Source organism: Odocoileus virginianus, chromosome 23 (assembly GCF_023699985.2).
Source record: "Odocoileus virginianus isolate 20LAN1187 ecotype Illinois chromosome 23, Ovbor_1.2, whole genome shotgun sequence".
NCBI lineage: Eukaryota > Metazoa > Chordata > Mammalia > Artiodactyla > Cervidae > Odocoileus > Odocoileus virginianus.
In genome coordinates, this window is record NC_069696.1 from 7,086,659 (window position 1) to 7,109,665 (window position 23,007).

At 38.2% G+C, this 23,007-nt stretch overlaps 1 protein-coding gene across 2 annotated transcripts in view; it reads right to left on the reverse strand.

Annotated features, from left to right (window-relative positions):
• Positions 1 to 3,654: 3,654 nt before the first annotated feature.
• Positions 3,655 to 23,007, reverse strand: part of DMC1 (DNA meiotic recombinase 1) — a 35,434-nt gene continuing 16,081 nt past the window's right edge. The window contains exons 9-14 of one of the 2 annotated variants that reach the window (XM_070453330.1): positions 20,640 to 20,731; positions 20,179 to 20,252; positions 19,939 to 20,053; positions 19,526 to 19,586; positions 11,287 to 11,403; positions 3,655 to 3,798 (exon numbers count right to left, since the gene is read on the reverse strand). In XM_070453330.1, coding sequence (XP_070309431.1) covers positions 3,729 to 3,798; positions 11,287 to 11,403; positions 19,526 to 19,586; positions 19,939 to 20,053; positions 20,179 to 20,252; positions 20,640 to 20,731 — 529 coding nt within the window. In that variant the 3' untranslated portion in view covers positions 3,655 to 3,728. The remainder of the gene's footprint in view (positions 3,799 to 11,286; positions 11,404 to 19,525; positions 19,587 to 19,938; positions 20,054 to 20,178; positions 20,253 to 20,639; positions 20,732 to 23,007) is intronic. The other variant, XM_070453331.1, reaches the window with a different exon arrangement.

Consider the following 23,007-nt stretch of genomic DNA (forward strand, 5'->3'; position numbering starts at 1 on the left):
TGGAACAACAGACTGGTTCCAAATAGGAAAAGGAGTACGTCAAGGCTGTATATTGTCACCCTGCTTATTTAACTTATATACAGAGTACATCATGAGAAATGCTGGGCTGAAGGAAGCTGGAATTCCACAAGCTGGAATCAAGATTGCTGGGAGAAATATCAATAACCTCAGATATGAAGATGACACCACCCTTATGGCAGAAAGTGAAGAAGAACTAGAGTCTCTTGATGAAAGTGAAGGAGGAGAATGAAAAAGTTGGCTTAAAGCTCAACATTCAGAAAATTAAATCATGGCATCTGGTCCCATCACTTCATGACAAATAGATGGGGAAATAGCACAAACAGTGGCTGACTGTTTTTCTGGGCTCCAAAATCACTGCGGATGGTGATTGGTGATTGCAGCCATGAAATTAAAAGATGCTTGCTCCCTGGAAGGAAAGTTATGACCAACCTAGACAGCATATTAAAACGCAGGGACATTACTTTGCCAACAAAGGTCCGTCTAGTCAAGGCTATGGTTTTTCCAGTTTTCATGTATGGATGTGAGAGTTGGACTATAAAGAAAGCTGAGTGCCAAAGAATCGATGCTTTTGAACTGTGGTGTTGGAGAAGACTTTTGAGAGTCCCTTGGACTGCAACGAGATCCAGTCCATCCTAAAGGAGATCAGTCCTGGGTGTTCACTGGAAGGACTGATGTTGAAGCTGAAACTCCAATACTTTGGCCACCTGATACAGAGAGCTGACTCATTGGAAAAGACCCTGATGCTGGGAAAGATTGGGGGCAGGAGGAGAAGGGGACGACAGAGAATGAGCTGGTTGGATGACATCACCGACTCAATGGACATGGGTTTGGGTGGACTCTGGGAGTTGGTCATGAACAGGGAGCCCTGGTGTGCTGCAGTTCATGGGGTCACAAAGAGCCAGACACGACTAAGCGACTGAACTGAAGCCATCTAAATTTGTGGTGCTTTATTATGGCAGCCTTAGCAAACTAATAGAAACTTACCCTCCCAGGTAAAGTCCCTAGTCTTTATTTGACACTTCTTCATTTGTATTCATGATACAAACATAATCTCCTCTCATAGGTTAAAGAACTTTGTCAAGTCACCTGTGACTCTGCCTTCTCTTCCTCTTTTTATATTCAGTCTCACACCAAATCTTCACTACCTTTTTGAACTGTCTATCTATTTCATTGCTACCACCCCAGGCCCATTCTTTATCACCTAACAATTGATTTATCATAACTGTTTCCTAAATTAGCTCCCTGATGCCAGTATTATTTCCCTTATCTGTTTTCCACATCTCTATCAAATTAATCTTCCAACTCTCCATGCCAACAGCCTCCAATCAGAGCGTACCTGAAGCCTTTCCTTCTTTCCTCTATAAAGCCTTCCCATTCCTCTGCCTGCCTTTGACTCTCTACCAAAAGCAAATTAAGGTCACAGACTCTTGCTGTAGCAACTCTGAATAAATAGCCTCTGTTCTCATTTGGTGGTTTTTGCTTGTTTCCACAGAATGAATAATATATGGAGGAAAAAGGCATGCCTTTTCTAGTGGGATGTAAGTCTAGAGCTACAAGCAGCATTTTGGCTACTTACTACGTGGGGAGAGTCTGAGAAAGAACAAATAGCAGCAGGAAAAGGAGCAAAGCAGGAGACGGAGGCAGAGAGAAATGTTCTGATGATTCTGTTAGACATATTGGCTTCAGCCGTGGGTGGCTAAGGTCATCAGCTCTACTTCTGGACTTCTCAGTCTCTTGAGCCAATGAATTCATGTCTTCCATTTGCTAGTTTGAGTTTCTGTGGCTTGCAATCAAAATAGTCCTGATCAGTAGCATCTCTTTTTTGAGTCTCTCTCTGCCCCTTGGAATAAGAAGCCAAAGCTATTTCTACAGTCAGATGGAGGAGGAAGACTGGAAAGACTTGATACTTTGGTCACTGGTGACAAATAGAACCTGGCCTAGAAAAGTTCAGTGGGCACTGCACAATCTGCTATGCTTTCCCAAAGTTGGGCCCCAAGGTTATAGGCTTTTTATTTTTAGTGCACATTCACATGCTTAGCTACTGTTCTCTAAAGCAGGACACAGAGGAGTGGTTGGATCCAGAGAGGTTTCCAGCCTTAGCCATGTGACATATTGAAACCAGCCTTTCCCACAGAACCGTAGTCCTTGTGTTTCCACCTCTATACCAATAGGTAAATTCTTCTTTTCTGGGGGTACTCAGCTTAACCCAGGAAATTCTCCTGAATTTCAAATCTTAAGAGCTTTATTTCCTGTCCTAAGAAAACTCTGGTCTCCTAAACAGATTAGTACATTCCCTCTCCAAGGATTGGCATACCAAGGAATCTCTTGGAAATGCTCAGTTTTTATCAAGTAGTAAAACCTTCCCCTCCTCAGGAAAAAAGTGTGCATTTATATTTGCACACCAAAAAAAAGGCCAAAAAGTGACTTTGCAAAAATATAAAATGACTTTAACTTATGCTTATTCAGAGGAGCAGCTTCTGATCTAAAAATAATAGTAAAATTAAAAAGTTCTTACTTCCCAGTACTTCACACTATAAACAATTTCTGCTTGCCAAGTTGGTCTCTGTTCCTAAATCCTAGCTTTTATACCTCTGCATATGCTATCCCACAGTTTAACTGTTCCTCCCCCACTTCTGGAATCACACAATCCAAAGTATTTTTTAATCATTTGCTCTCTCATTCTTTCATAAACATTAGGAGTTTCTTTTAACTAGTATATACATCTTTTGAGGGCAGGAACCATACTTCTTTTGTAGATTGTTTACACTTAACATTCACTTGGTGAGTGAAAGATTTAATGGATAATCAGAAACCTTTTGTAACAAATGGTACTTTTAGCACTTGAATTCTCATACAAGTGGATGCAGCGTAAGAAATTAAACTTTTCTGAGACCTATAAAGATTGTCAGTGTAAATATTATTACTGTTTTAATTTATAAATATTTTTATTATACATACATTTTGAAAACCATATTTTATTTTTAACACTTAGAAAAAACAATATTTTTACACATTTATAAAATTAGTATACAAAAATTTTACATTTCAATTAACCTTAGTATCTTAGAAAAGATTTTGAATTCTCTACCCAAAACTTAAAATATAAAAGTCACGCTATCTTGACCACCTAAAATTGTAAAGATTCTAATTACCTTTGCTTTTATCTTCCCAATAAGAAGTACATTTTTAAAAAATAACTTCAATTTGTCTAAAAGTCAAATGATTTAAAAATTTAGCTTAATGTTTCATTTCTGTTGCTAAAATTGTGAATGTACAGTTTGATATCATAAATAAAAAAGCTTCTTTGCGTGTGTCCTGTAAACATTCCTCCCTCCTTTGTAAGTTTATTCACTTCTGTGTTCATGGGGAAGTTGCAGGAGAAGGGGACATTTCTGAGCTCTTAGACGTTCCATCTGCTTAGTGGCTCACTCTGGAAAGCTAAAGTGAGGTAATCCCTCCCTAACTAATTCTCAAAACGTTTATTCATTCATATACATATTTATATTCCTAAACTGATATATAATGTATAGTTATTATAAATCAGAGACTTTTAAAATAAATATGAGTTAAATCTCTTTTGCTGACTTTCCATTAGTAACACATGAAAAAAAACCAAATTCTTACTTCAAGATCTGAAATTTAAGACTGCTTTTCCATTTCTTCAGCTCCTAATAAGCACTAAGAAGCAATCTGCATCAATTCGCCACCTACTCCTTGGCATCCCCAATTCCTCCAGCAGTTATTGCGAAGGTGGCTTCATTTTCAGGCATCTCAGGGCTAACAGAATACAAGGGAACAGAAGTTTATAAAAAGCTCTATTGCTATAAATACTGTATTCATGTCACAGGCATCATATTCCTATTAGTCTGAGTCTCCTGAGACATGTGAGTTGGTACAGCTAAATGTGGACTGCAGAATTTATCTACAAGTATTATCAACTGTCACAAACATTTATAGAATAGCTTCTGTATAATAACTTCTAAGGTTCTGGATGTCAATAAGAATGACCCTAAACTTGGAAACAGGCAACAGGGATAACTGGGTGTTCTTACAGTGCACCATCAGGCACTGTGCAGAAGACCTTTAGGGGTTTACTGATTCTAAATAGTACGTACCTCACACAGCTCAGTAACAAAAAAACAACCCAGCTGAAAAATGGGCAGAAGCCCTAAATAGACATTTCTCCAAAGAAAGCATACAGGCGGCCAACAGGCACATGAAAAGATGCTTATCATCGCTAATTATCAAAGAAATGCAAATCAAAACCACATTGAGGGACCACCTCACAAGTGGTTGAAATGTCCATCATAAAAAAGTCTACAAATAACAAATGCTGGAGGGGATTTGGAGAAAACGGTACCCTCCTACATTGTTGGTGGGAATGTAAATTGGTACAGCCACTATGGAAAACAGTATGAAGGTTCCTTGTTTTTTTTTGGAGTTTCCTTGAAAAACTAAAAGCAGAGTTGCCATATGTTCCTGTAATCCCAATCCCAGGCATATACCCAGACAATACCATAATTCAAAAAGAGACATGCACCTCTATGTTCATAGCAGCATTATTAATGATAGTCTAGACATGGAAACAACCCAATGTCTATTGACAAATGAATGTATGTATGTATGTGTATATATATGTTTATGTCATATATATACACACAATGGAATATTACTCACATAAAAAAATAAAATAATGCTATTTGCAGCAACATGGGTAGATTTAGAGATTATCATACTAAGCAAAAGTAAATCAAAAAGAGAAAGACAAGTAAGTACCATGGTATCACTTATATGTGGAAACTAAAATAAGACACAAATGAACATACGTATGAATCAAAACAGACCCACAGATAGAGAGAACAGACTTGTGGCTACCAAGGCAGGGTGGGGAAGGGAAGGATTGAGAGTTTGGGATTAACAGATGCAAACTATTATCTCTAAAATGGATAAACAACAAAGTTCTTCCTCATAGCACAGGAACTATATTCAGTATCCTGTGATGAACTATGATGGAAATGAATATGAAAAAGAATACATATATATGTATACCAGAATCACTTTTACAGCAGAAATTAATGTAATACTATAAATCACCTATACTTCAATAAAAATTTTAAAAAATAATAAAATAAATGGGTGTGCATCTTTCCATGACTAATATAGGGGAAAACCGTGAAAGACTTTGAAATGAACTAAAGGATTACTGAGTATTCAGTGGAAAAACAGGTTGCCTAACACATCCTTACAGGTTATACAAATCTATGAGGATTCCATGGTTTTCGTTGTCTTTGAGCTATTTTACAACTCCATGAGCTGCAGAAAATTGTAAGACAAATTATTCTTGTCCACAGAAATGTAAATTACGTGAAGAGGAATGCAATTGATTATTGTCCTATGGATACTGACCCATTTTTATCAATTTAGAATTCATTTCAGCATTACTTATATGACTACATCTGTGTGTTAATTTGATTTTTCCTTTGATTTGGTTATAAAATCTTACTGGTTCCTGCATGAGTTAAATATGATCTTTGACATTTTATATTTGTACGAGTCATGATTACAAGCTCTTTATCTTTTTACCCCTCATTACGTGCTCTTTTAAATTTTACATTTTAATTTATTTTACAGCTCTATAGGAGTAGAGATTTATTTGTAGAAAACCGATAGCAGTGCAAATTATTCTTATGATGCCAGTCTATAACAATGGAAATGAATTTCACTGTGTAGAGAAACAATAGGTTTCTCTCCAGTAAAAAAGGCAACTTCAAATGTTATAACTTATTGCCTGGTCGGATATTAACCAGTTTTGCATCTATTAGCAAATTTATTTCTTCATTGAATTGACCAACTACAGAAATCTCTGTTCCTCAAAGTATCCTTTAAATCAGTGGTTTCTTCATTAATTGAGATGAAGAAAATCTTTAACACATGTCCATCTTACATTGATTTACACAAAGTGATGTTTTTAATTTTTTTAACTCTTTTTGAAAATCAGACTTTAGCAAGTACTAGACCCCACAGAATTTATAAAATTGAGACAGCCTTTACTCTCAAGATGGAGAAGGAAATGGCAATCCACTCTAGTATTCCTGCCTGGAGAATCCCAAGGACAGAGGAGCCTGGCAGGCTACAGTCCATGGGGTTGCAAAGAGTTGGACATGACTGAAGTGACTTAGAATGGATGTACGCATTAATCTCAAGAAGCCTAAAAGGTGAACTATGACATAACAAATATGCAAAGTAAGCTAAGTCCCTTAAAGTCAGTATATGTTATAGAACTCTAAGGAAAGAAGTTATTCAGGCTAGGTTACTCAGGAAAGATTTCATAGATTATAAAGGACTTCACAGAGGCCTGTGAGGCAGAAATGGGGGTATTCCATTTCTAGCATGAATTAAGAATAGGGCCATTCATGTAGTGCTCTGTAAAGCAGTGTAGAGATGGGTTTTTATTCTGACTCAAGATGGGGAGCCATTGGAGGGTTTTAAACAGAGGATAGATATGACCTGACTTGGTGTTATAAAGGATCATTCTGGTGTCTATGTTTAAAATAGACTTTAGAAGGGCAATGGTAACGTAACTACCTGGGACCTTGGTTTTCTCATGTGTTGTTATTGTTGTTTAGTCTCTGTGTCCAACTCTTTTGGGAACCCATGGACTGTAGCTAGCCAGGCTTCTCTGTCCATGGGATTTCACAGGCAAGAATATTGGGAGTGGGTTGCCATTTCCTTCTCCAGGGGACCTTCCCAACCCAGGGATCAAACCTGTGTCTCCTGCATTGGCAGGCTGGTTCTTTACCACTGAGCTATAAGGGAAGCCCTTCGTCATGTGTAAATGTGGATAATAATCTCCATTTGGCACAAGGCCTACCACATAGAACCCACTCAGTAAGTGTTAGCTAGCACTGCTATCATTTTTAGCTTCATGATCTTTTCTATCAAAATGTTTTTTCTAAAGTCAAGGAGAATTCTTTGTGAGAAATCTTTAGGAACAATAAAAAAGGAAGTACAAGCTGTACAGAAAACTATTTTGACATTTTAAGTTCTGATCTGGTTTTGCTATTTTTACTCAAATTTATGGATATTTGACATAATTAACTTCTATGATAATTTTAATTATCCTTTGTTGAGTCTGCAGAACCCGAGTGTTCTCTTAGGACTGTAAACTGCAGGGGTTATTTGTTCCTAAAAGTTTAGAAGACTTGATTAAATATACAAATGATTGAACATGTAGATGGAGTTCATTCATTTGTTAATTCAACAAATAGTTACTGAGCTCTTACTAGATGCCAAGGACCATGCTAAGTGCTTGGGACATTAGTGAACCAGACTCAATCATTGTAGTGAGGGCAATGTACATGTAATTGGCTGATTACAATTCAGAGTGAAAAATGCTTGGGAAAGTTCTGAGCACAGCAATCTGTCCTAGATATAGGCCAAGAAATTTTAGTAAAAAGATGAAACAAACCTACTCTCTACTTAATTCAACAAAGTTCATTTGTAACAAATTTCTAGAGATTGCTGAAGCTCCACAAAACATGGCACTTGCATATGTATCATACTTTATAAGTACCAGTGATGAAAAGTGATGAAATGGTCTGAATAAAAACCAGATAGAGGGACTTTCCTGGTGGTAGAGTGGATAAAAATCCACCTGCCAATACAGGGGACAAGAATTCAATCCCTGGTCTGGGAATATTCATGCCACAGAGCAACTAAGCCTGTGCACCACAACTTCTGAGCCCACGCTCTAGGGCCTATGAACCGCAACTCCTGAAGCCCGAGTGCCCTAGAGGCTATGCTCCACTACAAGGGAGGACACCACAACGAGAAGCCAGAGAACCATAACGAAAAGTGGCCCCTGCTTGCTCCAACTAGAGAAAGCCATGTGCAGCCATGAAGACACAGTGCAGCCAAAAAAAAAAAAAACCCAGATAAGGGAACTGATTATTTAATATTTATACTTACAATACATAATAAGTACTATGATTCATAGTCAAAACCACATTAAGAGCTCATGTGATTTCTTTTGGCTGATTTTTTTCCTCCCTAGGGTTAAGAGTTATTACAGATTTTTACATTGTCGCCCAAGACTGGCTCATCAGTCAGTCACAAATATTGGCCTCTGTTCCGTCTGAGGCACTAAGAACACAGTGGGAGGCGAGAGAACAGTGTCCCGTCCTCAGGGTATTTCCTGTCTAGTGGGGATGATATGAGTTACATAAATCATTACCAGTGGAATGGAAGCTTCACAACGGCAGAGCCTGGTCTTTTTGTTTGGTTCACTGCTCTGTCCCCAGAATGGAGAACAGATGAAGTGTAATACGTTTCTCTGTAAAAACCCACTAAGCTCGTAACTGTTTTCTTGTACTGTTTGATTTTATTGATTTTTTTTTTACCATGTACATCAATTACCTTGTCAAAGTTTATTCATATATTTCCATGTGTTTATTTATTATATACATGAAAGTAAAAGTCACTCAGTTGTGTCCAACTCTTTGCAACTCCATGGACTATAACAGTCCATGGAATTCTCGAGGCCAGAACACTGGAGTGGGTAGCCTTTCCCTTCTCCAAGGGATCTTTCCAAGCCAGCGATCGAACCCAGGTCTCCCACACTGCAGGCAGATTCTTTACCAGCTGAGCCAACAGGGAAGCCCAAGAATACTGAAGTAGGTAGCCTTTCCCTTCTCCAGGGGATCTCCCCGACCCAGGAATCGAACCGGGGTCTCTTGCATTACAGGCAGATTCTTTTCCAATTGAGTTATCAGGGAAGCCCATGATTTATATATATATATATATATATATATATATATATATATATAAAATACATGCATGTACATATGTACATACATGTAAAGAGCTGACTCATTGGAAAAGACCCTGATACTGGGAAAGATTGAAGACAAAAGGACAAGGCGGCGGCAGAGGATGAGATGGTTAGATAGCAATGGACATGAGTATGACTCAATGGACATGAATTTGAGCAAACTCCAGGAGATAGTGGAAGACAGAGAAGCCTGGGGTGCTACACTCCATGGGGTTACAAAGATTGTTACATGAACCCCAATGGCTTCAGTCTCCATAGGAGAAGCTGGGGGTGACGTCACCCTCCAGAACATTCCGGCACCATCTTTGCAGGGAGAGACAGGAGAGGGGTAAGATGTACTGTGCAAAAATTAAAGGAAATGACAGGCTATTGCTTTTTTAACAACAAAAGCACCAGTCTCCTTCCATGCTCAGTTCAGTTCAGTCGCTCAGTCATGTCCGACTCTTTGCGACCCCATGAACCACAGCACACCAGGCCTCTCTGTCCATCACCAACTCCTGGAGTCCACCCAAACCCATGTCCATTGAGTCGGTGATGCCCTCCAACCATCTCAACCTTCGTCGTCCCCTTCTCCTCCTGCCCTCAATCTTTCCCAGCATCAGGGTCTTTTCAAATGAGTCAGCTCTCCGTATCAGGTGGCCAAGTATTGGAGTTTCAGCTTCAACATCAGTCCCTCCAATGAACACCCGGGACTGATCTCCTTTAGGATTGACTGGTTGGATCTCCTTGCAGTCCAAGGGACTCTCAAGAGTCTTCTCCAACATTACAGTTCAAAGCATCAATTCTTTGGTGCTCAGCTTTCTTTACAGTCCCACTCTCAGGGCTTCTTCGCTGGTGGCGGAAAGGTTAAAGCAATTGCCTGCAATTCGGGAGACCCAGGTTCAATCCCTGGGTTGAGAAGATCCCCTGGAGAAGGAAATGGCAACCCACTCTAGTATTCTTGCCTGGAGAATCCCATGGAGGGAGGAGTCTGGTGGGCTACAGTCCACAGTGTCACACTCACTTTCACTCTCCATACATGCTCAGTTCAGTTCTGTTCAGTTGCTTAGTCGTGTCCGACTCTTTGCGAACCCATGAATCGCAGCACGCCAGGCCTCCCTGTCCATCACCAACTCCCGGAGTTTACTCAAACCCATGTCCATCGAGTCAGTGATGCCATCCAGCCATCTCATCCTCTGTCGTCCCCTTCTCCTCCTGCCCCCAATCCCTCCCAGCATCAGGGTCCTTTCCAATGAGTCAACTCTTCGCATGAGGTGGCCAAAGTATTGGAGTTTCAGCTTCAGCGTCAGTCCTTCCAATGAACACTCAAGACTGATCTCCTTTAGAATGGACTGGTTGGATCTCCTTGCAGTCCAAGGGACTCTCAAGAGTCTTCTCCAACACCACAGTTCAAAAGCATCAATTTTTCAGCACTCAGCTTTCTTCACAGTCCATACATGCTACATACTTGCAAATCTTGAAAAGCTCCATAAAAATCTTTAGTCCCAGCTCCATGCCAGGCTCTTGTTTTGCAGTTCATCTCTGAATGGCCGAGATATTAGCTTTCTCACTCTAAAGATTGTTTTCTTATTCTGTTTATTGGCTTCAGGGGATCAAGGAGCTCTCTCAGGTCAGAGAGGGGCAAGAGCTGGAGCTGGAGTCCTGAAGCCCAGCAACCCTACCAGCTGGGCGACAGCATCCTAGGTGTTGAAGCCCAGCTCCAACAGCACCCCCATGCCCACCAGCCTCAGGTCTGAAACAAGTGCTCAGAACAAAGGGCTGCTTCTTCCAGCTCAGCCTTTCCAGACCCAGTCAAAGGTATGTCTACTGAGGAACAGTTGCAGGAAGGGTAAAGGTCCCCTCCCCTGCCAACCCTTCAGAGATAACACAACAGACAGGCAAAAATGGGGGAGGTCCACAGAGAAGGGTCAGCAGCAATGCTCAGGAAGGGGTGAGCAATGCCCCCTCAATTCAAATCGCTTTAGGTTTACTACTGGTAAAATCTAAGCTTGTAACTATTAATTAAATAAGTAAGTACTGTGAAAGAATATAAGGTGTAACATAGAGTATTAGTTTAGACTGTAAGGGTCAGGGAAATGTTCCTTGAGGAAGCGCTGTTTAAATTGAAACCAGAAAAGAAAACTAGTAGAAAGAACATCCCTATAACATGCTGTACTTTTCCTGCATTTACCTCACTTAAAGTGGAAATCGATTATTTCATTATCTAGTTTTACTGTACATTTGGAAGGCCAGGGACCAAGCCTATTTGTCAACAAAATCCCCGAATCCCTAGAGCCTAGCACATATCAGGGACTTCCCAATGAATTTAATACTTTTTGAGAAGGAAATTCAAGCATGTAGGGTCTGCCCTTGGAATAATTATAGCCTCTCGGGAGAAGTAATTCTATGTAACATCATATGCACAAGAATCTGATTAAGAATAAAAAAATATTTACCTGTCATAAATCTTGGCAATTCTCAGCTCTCCTCTTCCTTTTCGCAAACTTATTCTTGTTGTTGAAGCATGAGCCAGAATGTGTCCCCCAATGGGTTTTTTGGGGTCTGCTTGAAAACTGAATTAACAGAACAGTTTTCAGGTTTCATCATATGGACTACATACAAAAATACCTGCAATTAAAAGGCAACTTTTCTATGAAGAATGGCAAGGGATAAATAAGAAATAAGAAATTCCCAACCCTTCTGCATGATGCTGTGATGTAAATGAGAGCAGATTGAGAACCTCTTTCTTGCTAATAACTGTACACTGGAAGCCTTCAATGTTGTACTGTTCTGAATTTGAGAAGAGTCCCAGAAATATATTTACTGACATCATAGGATACAGGAAAGATAAGCTCTTACTATGATCATATGGAATCAAAAATAAATTATGATTACAAGGTCGTTGCAAATACTGACACTCTTGAGAGATAGATACACTTACTAGGGGATGAACACTCATTTCCAAAGGGAGATGATTTTGAATTAACTAAATGGGAAATAAATGATTCGATCTGCAAAAGTGCTAAGAAATCACATAGGAAAGATAACATGGGGATAAAATGTCCTAAAAATAACTCATAATGTAAGAGGTTATACTTAATTAAAACAAAGTACAACACAGCACAATAAATACCCTTAGCTCTAGAGAATATCAAACCAATTCAAATTTTACTTGTTCCATCAAAGTGTTCAGGTTTCTGTGTAGAATTTCATGGGGAATTTATGGCTCTTGACTTTTCTTGTAAGTTACCAACACTTTAATAATTTAACAAAAGATATAAACTCTTCCCCAGAAAAATGCACAAATGTACACATACAAAAATTTTCATGTAAGTTTAGGCGATTCATAGTTCCTTCCTGCTCTGGTGTGGACAGGTATTAACAATAATAGTAACAACCAAGATTTATTGAGTCCTTATTATGTGGCAGACACTCTTCTAGCTCATCTAATTATTTCCCTTTGCTGGGATTCCATATTTAGTAAATAATTTTGGATTAAAATTTGGATTCTGCCTACAGAATCCAAGGTCTGTAGGTCTGCCCACAAAGAGAGAACACCCTGGTCATAAGAACCTCAAATGAAGTTACATATTTCTTTATCAGTAAACTGGCCCTCTGATCTTTCACTGAGTCTCATAAGTTTGATTAATGTGAGTCTGCCCCTAAGAAATGGATTTGTTCTTAGTGGATGAAAAAAGCAATCCTCTGTAAGGGTAAGGGCCCTGAACTCTGGTCAACTCAACAGGGTGATGGACATATCCTTCCAAAGCTTATCAAACGACAGCATGCTAACCTTTCCCCTGGCATATACAGCTTTAATATTCTATGTGGCATAAGAGATTTAGAGTTAGTTTAAATTTTGGCTTACCAGCTAGCCATATGACCTCAGGAAACTTGTTATTCATTCTCAATGTCTGTTTCTTGATTTTAAATGGAGAATAATAACTGTACATAACTGGTACAGTAGTTGTAAGAATAAAATGAAATAATTTAGATAAGGCAGTAACCCAGTAACTGAAATTATTATCTGCTTTCCTAATCCTGACTCACTATCTATGTTACCTTGGGCTAATTATTTACTTTTATGAATCTGTTTCTTCAACTGTAAAATGGGAACCAAAAAAGCTTCTTACTTTTTAGTGCGGTTGTGAAGATTCAAGACGTATTCAAGACTCAAGACAACTCATGAGGAGCCTAGCCTACTAAATGCCAGGAATAGTGCCAGATCATTTATAAAGCATTAACTTTACATTTCCAATAATCTCGGCACACAAAAGACACTCAGTAAATGGAGACTATTATTACTTAACTAAATGATTCCGTTAAGAGTCACTCTTTCAGTTCAGTTCAGTTCAGTCACTCAGTCATGTCTCTTTGCGACCCCATGAACCACAGCATGCCAGGCCTCTCTGTCCATCACCAACTCCTGGAGTCCACCCAAACCCACGTCCATTGTGTCAGTGATGCCATCCAGCCATCTCATCCTTTGTCATTCCCTTCTCCTGCACTCAATCTTTCTCAGCATCAGGGTCTTTTCAAATGAGTCAGCTCTTCACATCAGGTGGCCAAATATTGGAGTTTCAGCTTCAACATCAGTCCCTCCAATGAACACCCAGGACTGATCTCCTTTAGGATGGACTGGTTGGATCTCCTTGCAGTCCAAGGGACTCTCAAGAGTCTTCTCCAACACCACAGTTCAAAAGCATCAATTCTTTGGTGCTCAGCTTTGTTTATAGTCCAACTCTCACATCCATACATGACCCCTGGAAAAACCATAGCCTTGACTAGATGGACATTTGTTGGCAAAGGTCTCTGCTTTTTAATATGCTGTCTAGGTTGGTCATAACTTTCCTTCCAAGGAGCAAGCATCTTTTAATTTCACGGCTGCAATCACCATCCGTGGTTATTTTGGATCCCAGAAAAATTTCTTGATTTACACCTCACTGAAAGAGTGATCAAATCTGAAATCAAGAAATTTTTCAAGTTTCTTTGAACTTCTTGAGTGTTCTAGCAATTATAAACATGTCTTGAGGTAAAGTGCAAAAAGGTATAATACCATTCCACATTCATTTAGAGGGCTTTAATTTACTTCTATTTCTGACCAAGAGAAAACAGCTTCAGAAAGCCACCCACATCCTTCCTTTAGCCTATTCTCTTATTTCCCCTTCTATATTATCTTTTCTTCTTTTCTCCCTTTCTCAGGGGATGGGAGAGTATGATGAGAAGGAGGAAGAGACAGGGGTAGATATTAGGAATAGAGAGGCCAAGAAAAATTGTTTCATTTATCCTGCTCTGGTTGAACAGGATACAGCATGTTATGTCGTTGACGGCAAAACAGAGAATCTCCTATCTTTCAACTTCAAATCAGGATGCAGGGAGCATAAGATTATGGTGATGGTAGGGCAGGTGGTATTTTTCTGGGATGAAATAAGAAAAATAGCACAGTGAAGCTAAAAGAGCATCAGCGTTGCAGTTAGATACCTAGGTTTAACTTCTGGCTCCTGTTTTTTTAACTGTGTGATTGACCAAGTAGGCACTCTAAGCCTCGGTTTCCTCCTTTATAAATTAGGAATAACAATAGTGTCTACCTCAAATACTGGCTGGAGTGGAGACCTTGAGGGGTCCGGGCAAGGGCGAACGTGAGAGAAAACTGGTACTCCTGGTACTTTTGACTTGCTAAGGAGCAAGCTTAAAGATGGGATTTTTTAGAAGGGGTCCATTGAGAGACTGACTGAACATGTCCGAAAGTGAGGAGGATGTTTTGAGATTAGAGGAAGATAAAGAGAGAAGAGTACTGCCAAAAGAGCGGAATTTTGGCAAAAAAAAAAAAAAAAAAAGGATGCGGGTGGAGAGGGAGGTGGGAGGGGGGATTGGCATGGGGAACACATGTAAATCCATGGCTGATTCATGTCAATGTATGACAAAAACCACTACAATATTGTAAAGTAATTAGCCTCCAACTAATAAAAATAAATTAAAAAAAAGGATGACTTTAAAAAATACAGTATGTGTAAGATGTTTTGTTAAATAACCCCACCATTTCCTTTCAAACTATGCAGAAAAATCTACACATTTAAAAAAGTTTTGAAGACAGAATTCTGGGTTTTGGGGGGTGAGATGGGGAGAGATGTGGCAATATTCTGAGACTGGCTTCATAGAATAGGGAGATCTAGGAGGTGAGCTAGGGCTTCCTTGGTAGCTCAGCTGGTAAAGAATCCACCTATAATGCAGGAGACCCCAGTTCAATTCCTGGGTCGGGAAGATCCCCTGGAGAAGGGATGGGCTCCCCACTCCAGTATTCTTGGGCTTCCCCAGTGGCTCAGACAGTAAAGAATCCGTCTGTAGTGCGGGAGACCTGGGTTTGAACCCTGGGTTGGGAAGATCCCCTGGGGAAGGGCATGGCAACCCACTCCAGTATTTGTGCCTGGAGAACCCCCATGGACAGAGGAGCCTGGCGGGCCACAGTCCACGGGGTCGCAAAGAGTTGGACACAACTGAGGGACTAAGCCCAGCACAGCAGGCAAGCTCTGAAGGGGTGATATGAGAATCAGATGAGATGATAAGTGAAAGCATTTGGCACATGGTAAGCAACCAATAAATATAAGTGCTCTTAATTTTGAGGGAGAGGAAAGTAAAATTCAAATAATTTAAATGTTGCACAAGGTCAGCATGCTAGTGATCTTGGCTTAATGTTTTTTTCTCTGCCATATTGCCTCTTCAGTTCTGTTCAGTTGCTCAGTTGTGTCTGACTCTTTGCAACCCCATGAACTGCAGCACACCAGGCCTCCTTGTCCATCACCAACTCCTGGAGTCCACCCAAACCCATGTCCATTGAGTTGGTGATGCCATCCAACCATCTCATCCTCTGTCATCCCCTTCTCCTCCTGCCCTCAATCATTTATACTAATGATGTAGAATCAGTAAGTGACATCCTTTAAAGAATAAACTGCACACTTACAGGACTGCAAACATTCTAAGATGACTTTTTGTTTTAGGGAAACAAATACACAAATGAAGTAGGGGGACATCAAGGTCTTATTTGTTGCTTATCTAATTATTTGCTGGTATGGAGCTTCACAGGCTGAGACTCTATTTCCAGGCCTTTATCAACTGGATCATTCTAGTCCTAAAATCTGTATCTGTGAGCCTTATCTAGGAATTACTGCTCTGCTGTATCATATGGCAGCTCCTCGCCTCTATAATTTTGTTCCTTTTTAAATTGATGTGCCATCGAGTACAATGCATGGGATATAAGCCTCAATTATTGTCAGTGTACTTGGGGACTCATACCAATTATAATGATATTTCTCTGACAGGCTCCAGGAGAGCTGCAGCTTGGAGTTCCTTTAATACTGAGAAACAAAAATATTTTCTTCATGGAAAGTATTCTAATAGCATTTGGAATTCTTTAGTTTAAAATTTCTTTTTTAATTTAGTTGTGGAAATTTATGTGCTTTACAGCACATGCATTTAATTTATATTGTCATAATATTAATACATTTTAGAATATACTAATTATAGTGAAACTTGTTCTTGTATAACATGGCTAGGTGGAAGAGATGCTATTTCAAAGCAGATTCACCAAGCAAAAATACTAGCCTTTGTTACTTTCTTTGGCTCTTTACCCACTTCCTTCATTATAAATCTCCTCTGCTCTCTGACTCTTCAATTATTTCCTGTCACCTCTCTATTTTTCTCTTACTGGAGTCAATTCAAAATGATTTGATTCTCTTCGAAACTTTTTACAAATATAAGAAAAAGAATCCTATTTGACCTAATTTCCACAGACTTCTTTTGCCTTCTAACTCTAGATCGACAGTTTTGGCCTCTTCAATGTTCCTCCCAACACCTGAAGAAAGAACATTGCTCCTTAACTTGTACTGTTTTATTTGAATGCAACCCACTTCCTCCCTCTGAGCCAATGAGTCATTTTCTCTTTTTAAAGTGAGCCTTAAAAATCTTCCATTTCTCTTCAGCTTAAAATTATTCTTTTGTGAAGTACTTCATGTCCTGTGTATGAAAGACACCATATAAAACAGAGTCTGCCCTAACCACTCAAGGACTACAGACTTTGCATGACCTATCAAGACTTTAAAATTTAAATTAAATGGACATCATGTATTTTCTTTTTCCCTAATGGAGGGAAGGCACAGAGTCTCCTTTGTTCACCAGTAAATTCCGAGAATCTTGTTACATAGTATATTTTCAATAAATATATATTGAATGAATAAATGATTTCTCTCTCCCCAGTCATTTTAACGTGCTTGAACTTTCCTGGTGGTCGAGTGGTTAGGACTCCACTCATCCACTGCAGGAGGCTCAGGTTCAGTCCCTTGTTAGGGAGCCAAGACCCTGCATGCCTCAAGGTGAGGCCAAAAAAAATGACCAAACCAAAAAAAAAAATTTGCTTAAAAAATTTTGTGTAGTTAAAACTTTTCACATTGGAATCTTTTGTAATTAAGTAGAAAATATTCATAAAATGGTACTGAAAAGTGAGAGCTCTATCAAACTGCAAAAGATGCAGCAATACTCTTAGGATGAGTTCAGAAAATGCCTAAAGAGAGATACATTCATTTCAGAACAATTTTCGTAATTTACAATATTATATCAAATATCTTCTAATATATATATCAATGATTGATTTATCCGCTAACAAATGACATACTGACTCAGTCTTAAAGTAACAGAACTTTGTATTGCAGCCATCACAATAATAATTGATTTAAACAAGAATCTCCAATAGGGACTTCTCTGGTGGTCCAGTGATTAGGACTCTGTGCTCTTAACTCAGGGAGCCTGGGTTTGAGCTCTGATTAGGGAACTAGATCCCATATGTTGCAACTAAGAGCTCACATGCCCGATGAAGATGGAAGATCTTATGTGCCTCAACTAAGACCCAGTGCAACCAATAAATCAATAAATAATTAAAAACAAAAGAATCTCCAATGGATGCTAAAATCAATGGGTGCAGAACATAATACTTACATAAGTTTCAAAGTATCACCCCAGAAATTACTTATTAATTACCAAGGGGGAAAGGTTTTTACAATGGAGAAATCTTGTGAACACCATCTTAATCACATGATCAAACTGAGTATCAGTAATAATAGGACAAACTGAAAGAGTGTGCCTCTTGATATGATATATGGGAACGGTCATAACATCACGTATATAGTTCTCCTGCCAAATGTGTTTAACATTTTAAATAATGAGAAAAAATAAACTTCACATTGAAAGACATTCTGAAAAACAATTGGCTTGTGCTCTTCAAAAATGTCACATGCTCCCAATGCAGGGAGCATGGACTTGACGATCCCATGTGCCGCATAGTGCGACAAAAACATCAATGTCACAAAAATCAAACAAAGGTTGAGGAGCTGTTCTGATTAATGAAAACTAAAGAGACATGACAAGTACATGGAATGTATGTTCCTTAATTGATCCTGAATCAAAAACAAAAAAAGAAATTTGCTAAACTAAAAAGGATATTATTGAAGCAACTGGAGACACGAATATAACTGTATATTAGATAACTAGTATGCCAGTATTAAATTAGCACCCTGACTGTGCTAATTATGTTGTAGCTATGTACGGGAATGTTCTTCTTAGAAGAGATATGCTGAAGTTTAAGAAGTGTCATGATGTCTGCAAATAATTCTCAATAATTCAGGGAAAAAAACTCTCAAAGGGTTCACAAAACATATACATACATATATAAGCCTGTGGACATATGTAGTATATAGAGAGATTTTACATACAGGTGCACACAAACACATAGAAAAAATATGACAAAATGTTAACAGCTAATGAACCTAGGCAAATGATATTATTTGTGTATTCATTGTGCTAGTCTTTCAACTTTTCTCTGGCCAAATATTATCATAAATAAAAAGTCATTGAAAAGATCTTTGAAAAAGCAATAAATAGATTCAGGGTTATTTTGATTTCTTATCCAGATACACACTGCTCAAAATTTTTGATGGTGGCAACTAATCTTTCTTAGAATTCTGTTTCGCTAGCCTACTTTCAATCTCCTTATCTTTCTATTCACTGCCATCTTTCAAGAAGAGGCATCAATATGTATGTTATGTGGCCAATTACTTCAACAGAAAATGAATATTTCTAGCATGGACTAGCATGGACTGAAATTCTGTTTCTTCAAATAGGAGACTTCTCTCATAGGAACTCTTACAGATATATCCCATGTATATCCTGTAGAGAGCCTGCTTTTTTGTCTTAAGGCTAACAGCTTATCAGTGCAACAAAAACCATTCATGTATCTTTGGTGACAGAAGTCTCCACATCACTTCCTGCACATAATAAATGTCACCTCCCCCCCATAAGAAATCATTCATGTATCTTGTATATAAGTTTTTATTTCCAAGATTTTTTCTTATTGTTCTCCAATATCCTTTAACCTTAGACAAAAAAGAACCTCAAATAGTTCTGAAAATAGTTAAAATATTGCTTTGTTTTATAAAGAACTAGAGACAAATAGATCTGGATAACAAATAAGTGATATTTGCCATTATGAAGTAATATGCACTGTGAAAAACATGATTTGTGACAGATTTATGCCCATATCAAGACTGATCATTTTGGAATTATTTCATATTCTACACTCTACTTTTTTTCCACTCTAACCCTTTTGATACTAACTTTTGTGAAATACAAAAGCAGAATATTGAGGCTTACGTCATAGTTGCTCCTGGGTCAGCAGTCATTTGATTGGTCACAAACACAGCTACATTATATTCTGCATCAAGAAATAAAACTAAGAAACTAAGAGAATGGCAATATAAATATTAAAATTTCATTGTTTAGATTTCAGAGTTTAGAAAAACACTGTGCCATGAATTTCTCTGATAGACAAGATTACATTCCTGTTTTTTCACTGTTAACACAAAGTTGTTGTTATATTATTTAGGTACCTTATTATTTTAGAATCAGTATTTCTGGTTTTAAAAAACTGTTGTATCCCCATGAAGGAAATTTTATTTTTTAAAAATAGATTGTCTCCTGACATTATTCTGAGCTTCTCTGCAAAGCTTATCCAGCAAACAGTCACAGATGCTATTCTGATATCATCGTTTATTTCAAACATCTACCTTCTGAGATTTTTTGGAGTCGTGACAACATCTGGGCCAGTTTTTGCTGCCGTTCGGCCAACTCTCCACGACCACTGAAATCGACTCGGAAAAGTGCCATTATTGAATCAATGATCTGTACAAAATTAATGTAAAAATAAATAATGCTTTTGGAAATGGAAGTTAATTTGAATTGGAATCAACAGAAGAAAGATAATATGCTAAATAGCTGCAGATTGAACAGTATTTAAAAGCTTGTACCAGTAGCTTAAAGATGCCAGCTTCTTCATGGAACTTTGCTGCTACATAATCAAGTAGCTCCATCTGATGTTCACCTGATGGGAAATGCAGTGGGAAAATGTTATAAAAGCTAGAAGCAGCAGAGACTAAGCTCATGTATGTCCTTGGAACTTGGCAAAATAGAGCCCCTGAAGGAGTTTCTTAATTATGACGTCTTTAATATGGTAGCATACATACCAAAGGATACCTTATCCAAAAGAATGTTACTCTCCATTTCAAAGACATAGAATAAGAAATAATTTGAAAGCATTTCAATGTCTAAGGACTTAGATAATAAAATTTGTGGACTGACTAAATAAATCTGGAGAAAGGTAAAACAAAAAGAAAAAAGAATAATGTCAAAATATAAGTATGACTCAAATAATACATCAATGCTGCCAACCTTAAAACAGCCTAAGCATCCAATTGCATGGAGTTCTTACTAGTATATGCACGTGCATAGAGTACATTGTCCAGGACTGCATTATGGTCTACATTGAAGCGATCAGCAATGTCCCGAAGGCGATCTGGACGGCTGGAGTATGCCAGATTAAGGATCCAATAAATCAATTCCAAAAAGTTTAGACAACTACAAACAATAATGCTCTAAGTAAGTGTATTAAAGAGAGGCAAAACACTCTACCTGCATAGGTATTCAGAGGATGCTAATAAACACCTAAAATCTATATCAGAGTTTATTTTTCCTAAATGCCTTAATTAGGTAGTAATCACACTGATAGAAATAATGAGACAGTAATGAATTTAAATATTAGATTATCTAATCCAAACAACAATCTTGGAAGTGAGTTGTTATGGCCTATATTACATTTTACAAATGAGGACACTGACAGAGATTAGGCAAATCACTCAGGGGTAGGCAGCAAATCAGTTATAAGAGAAAAACTAGAAATTAAGATTTTTGAACCTTTTTTGTTCTCAGTTCTATAAAAATAAATCTCTTCTATGAAGATAATATCACTGAATTATAATTCAAGTCACTTCCAAGTGAATTAATTCACTCCATGTTCCTCACTTGTTCAACACGCAACAATTTAATTTACCACTAATCACATGTTGCCAATAAATGATAAATTTGACTACATGAACCAAAGGATCAAAAAAGTCACTTTAAGGGTACAGACAGGAATTATCATCATATAGTTTTTCATTTGTTTTGGGTTTAAAAATCCACTTCTAAAGGAGTTGTAATAGCATTCTGAAATTAGTAAATTCATAGCGGGGCCAAATTTGGTGTACCTGGAAAGATATTCTGGAAGATGCTAATAATCACTTATATCTATTCTAGACTATAAACAGTATTAACAAACATGTTTTTAGGTCTCTGGTGATCCCAATATTTTCTAAAATGACATAAGATAAAACGCATGTCCATGGACTCATTTCACTTTGTTTACAGTATTTGTGTTAATACTGATCATACTATGCTGTGCTGTGCTTAGTTGCTCAGTCATGTCCAACTCTTTGTGACCCCATTGCCTTCTCCCTGAGCAACCAGGGAAGCCAAAAAATACAGGAGTGGGCAGCTTATCCCTTCTCCAGGGGATCTTCCCTAACCAGGGCTCAAACTGTGGTCTCCTGTATTGTAGGTGGATTCTTTACCAGCTGAGCTACCAGGGAAGCTTATAAATAACTATAAAGCAAGGACCATTTATAATCTTATTTGTGACACTTGGAACTAGTTCAGTAAATGCTGAACTGTCTTTAGTATTTCCCAGTCATCCTACAGCACTATATATGCTTTCTTCAGAGCTACAATGACAGCCACTAAAATCTTCTATTGCTGCTGAGTATACTGAAATGTTATTGGTAGACAAATCAAAGATGACAAGGAATTGGAAGAGATAAAAAAAAAATTTTTTTTATAAAACCAGGTGACTGTCAGTTTTTATAAAACCAGGTGACTATATACCCAGGAATGGAAAGTTGGGCTTACACTAAAGGGAAGTTCAAACCAATTTACAAATGTTTTTTAGCAGATCAGCATATGGAATTATCAACCTATTAACCAATTACCAGTGCAAGGCACTATGGAGGATTTAAGGATAATTTATGCCATAAGTAAGTGTAAAATATAATTATGCACATACAAATATAAGTACATACAAAGAAAAATATCAAGATAGAGCAGTATACATGTAAGAGACACTGAAAGAATGAGAACATTTCACTTGGGCCCTTGCATGTCCTTGTTCCTCTGCATTCCCTCTTACACATGACCTGGCTCTTAGCTGTTTCTACCATTCTCGATAAAATCCAAATTGCCAAACAGTGGCAGATATTCCGCAAGAACAATTCCTCCCTCTCAAAGAACCATATTTAATCAACCATTTCTGAAACTAGCTGCACTCCAGCTGAGTACTTCTTGCTACAGTCCTATTGTTAAAACGAATGTCTTCTGAACCTGATAGCTCCTCAAACTATCGTTATTTCTTCTTCTATTTATTGGTTAATTACACACTACCTCAATTCCTTACTGTTTATTTGCAACAAGCTTCCATCATCTTTCTTTACTGTAAATGGTCTCTTGGACTCCTAATTGCAAATTTCAGTGATCTTTCTCAGTTTGCACCCTCTCTCTGTGTGGAACCCCTTTTCTTCTTAAAAAAAATTTTTTTTTGGCTGCATGGGGTCTTAGTTGTGGTAGGCAGGTTCTCTGAGCACGTTCTTTTGTTGTGGTGAGGGCTTAGTTGCTCCAGGACATGGGGGATCTTAGTTCCCTGACCTGGGATGGAACCCATATCCTCTGCCTTGAAAGGCAGATTCTTAACCACTGGACCACAAGGGAAGTCC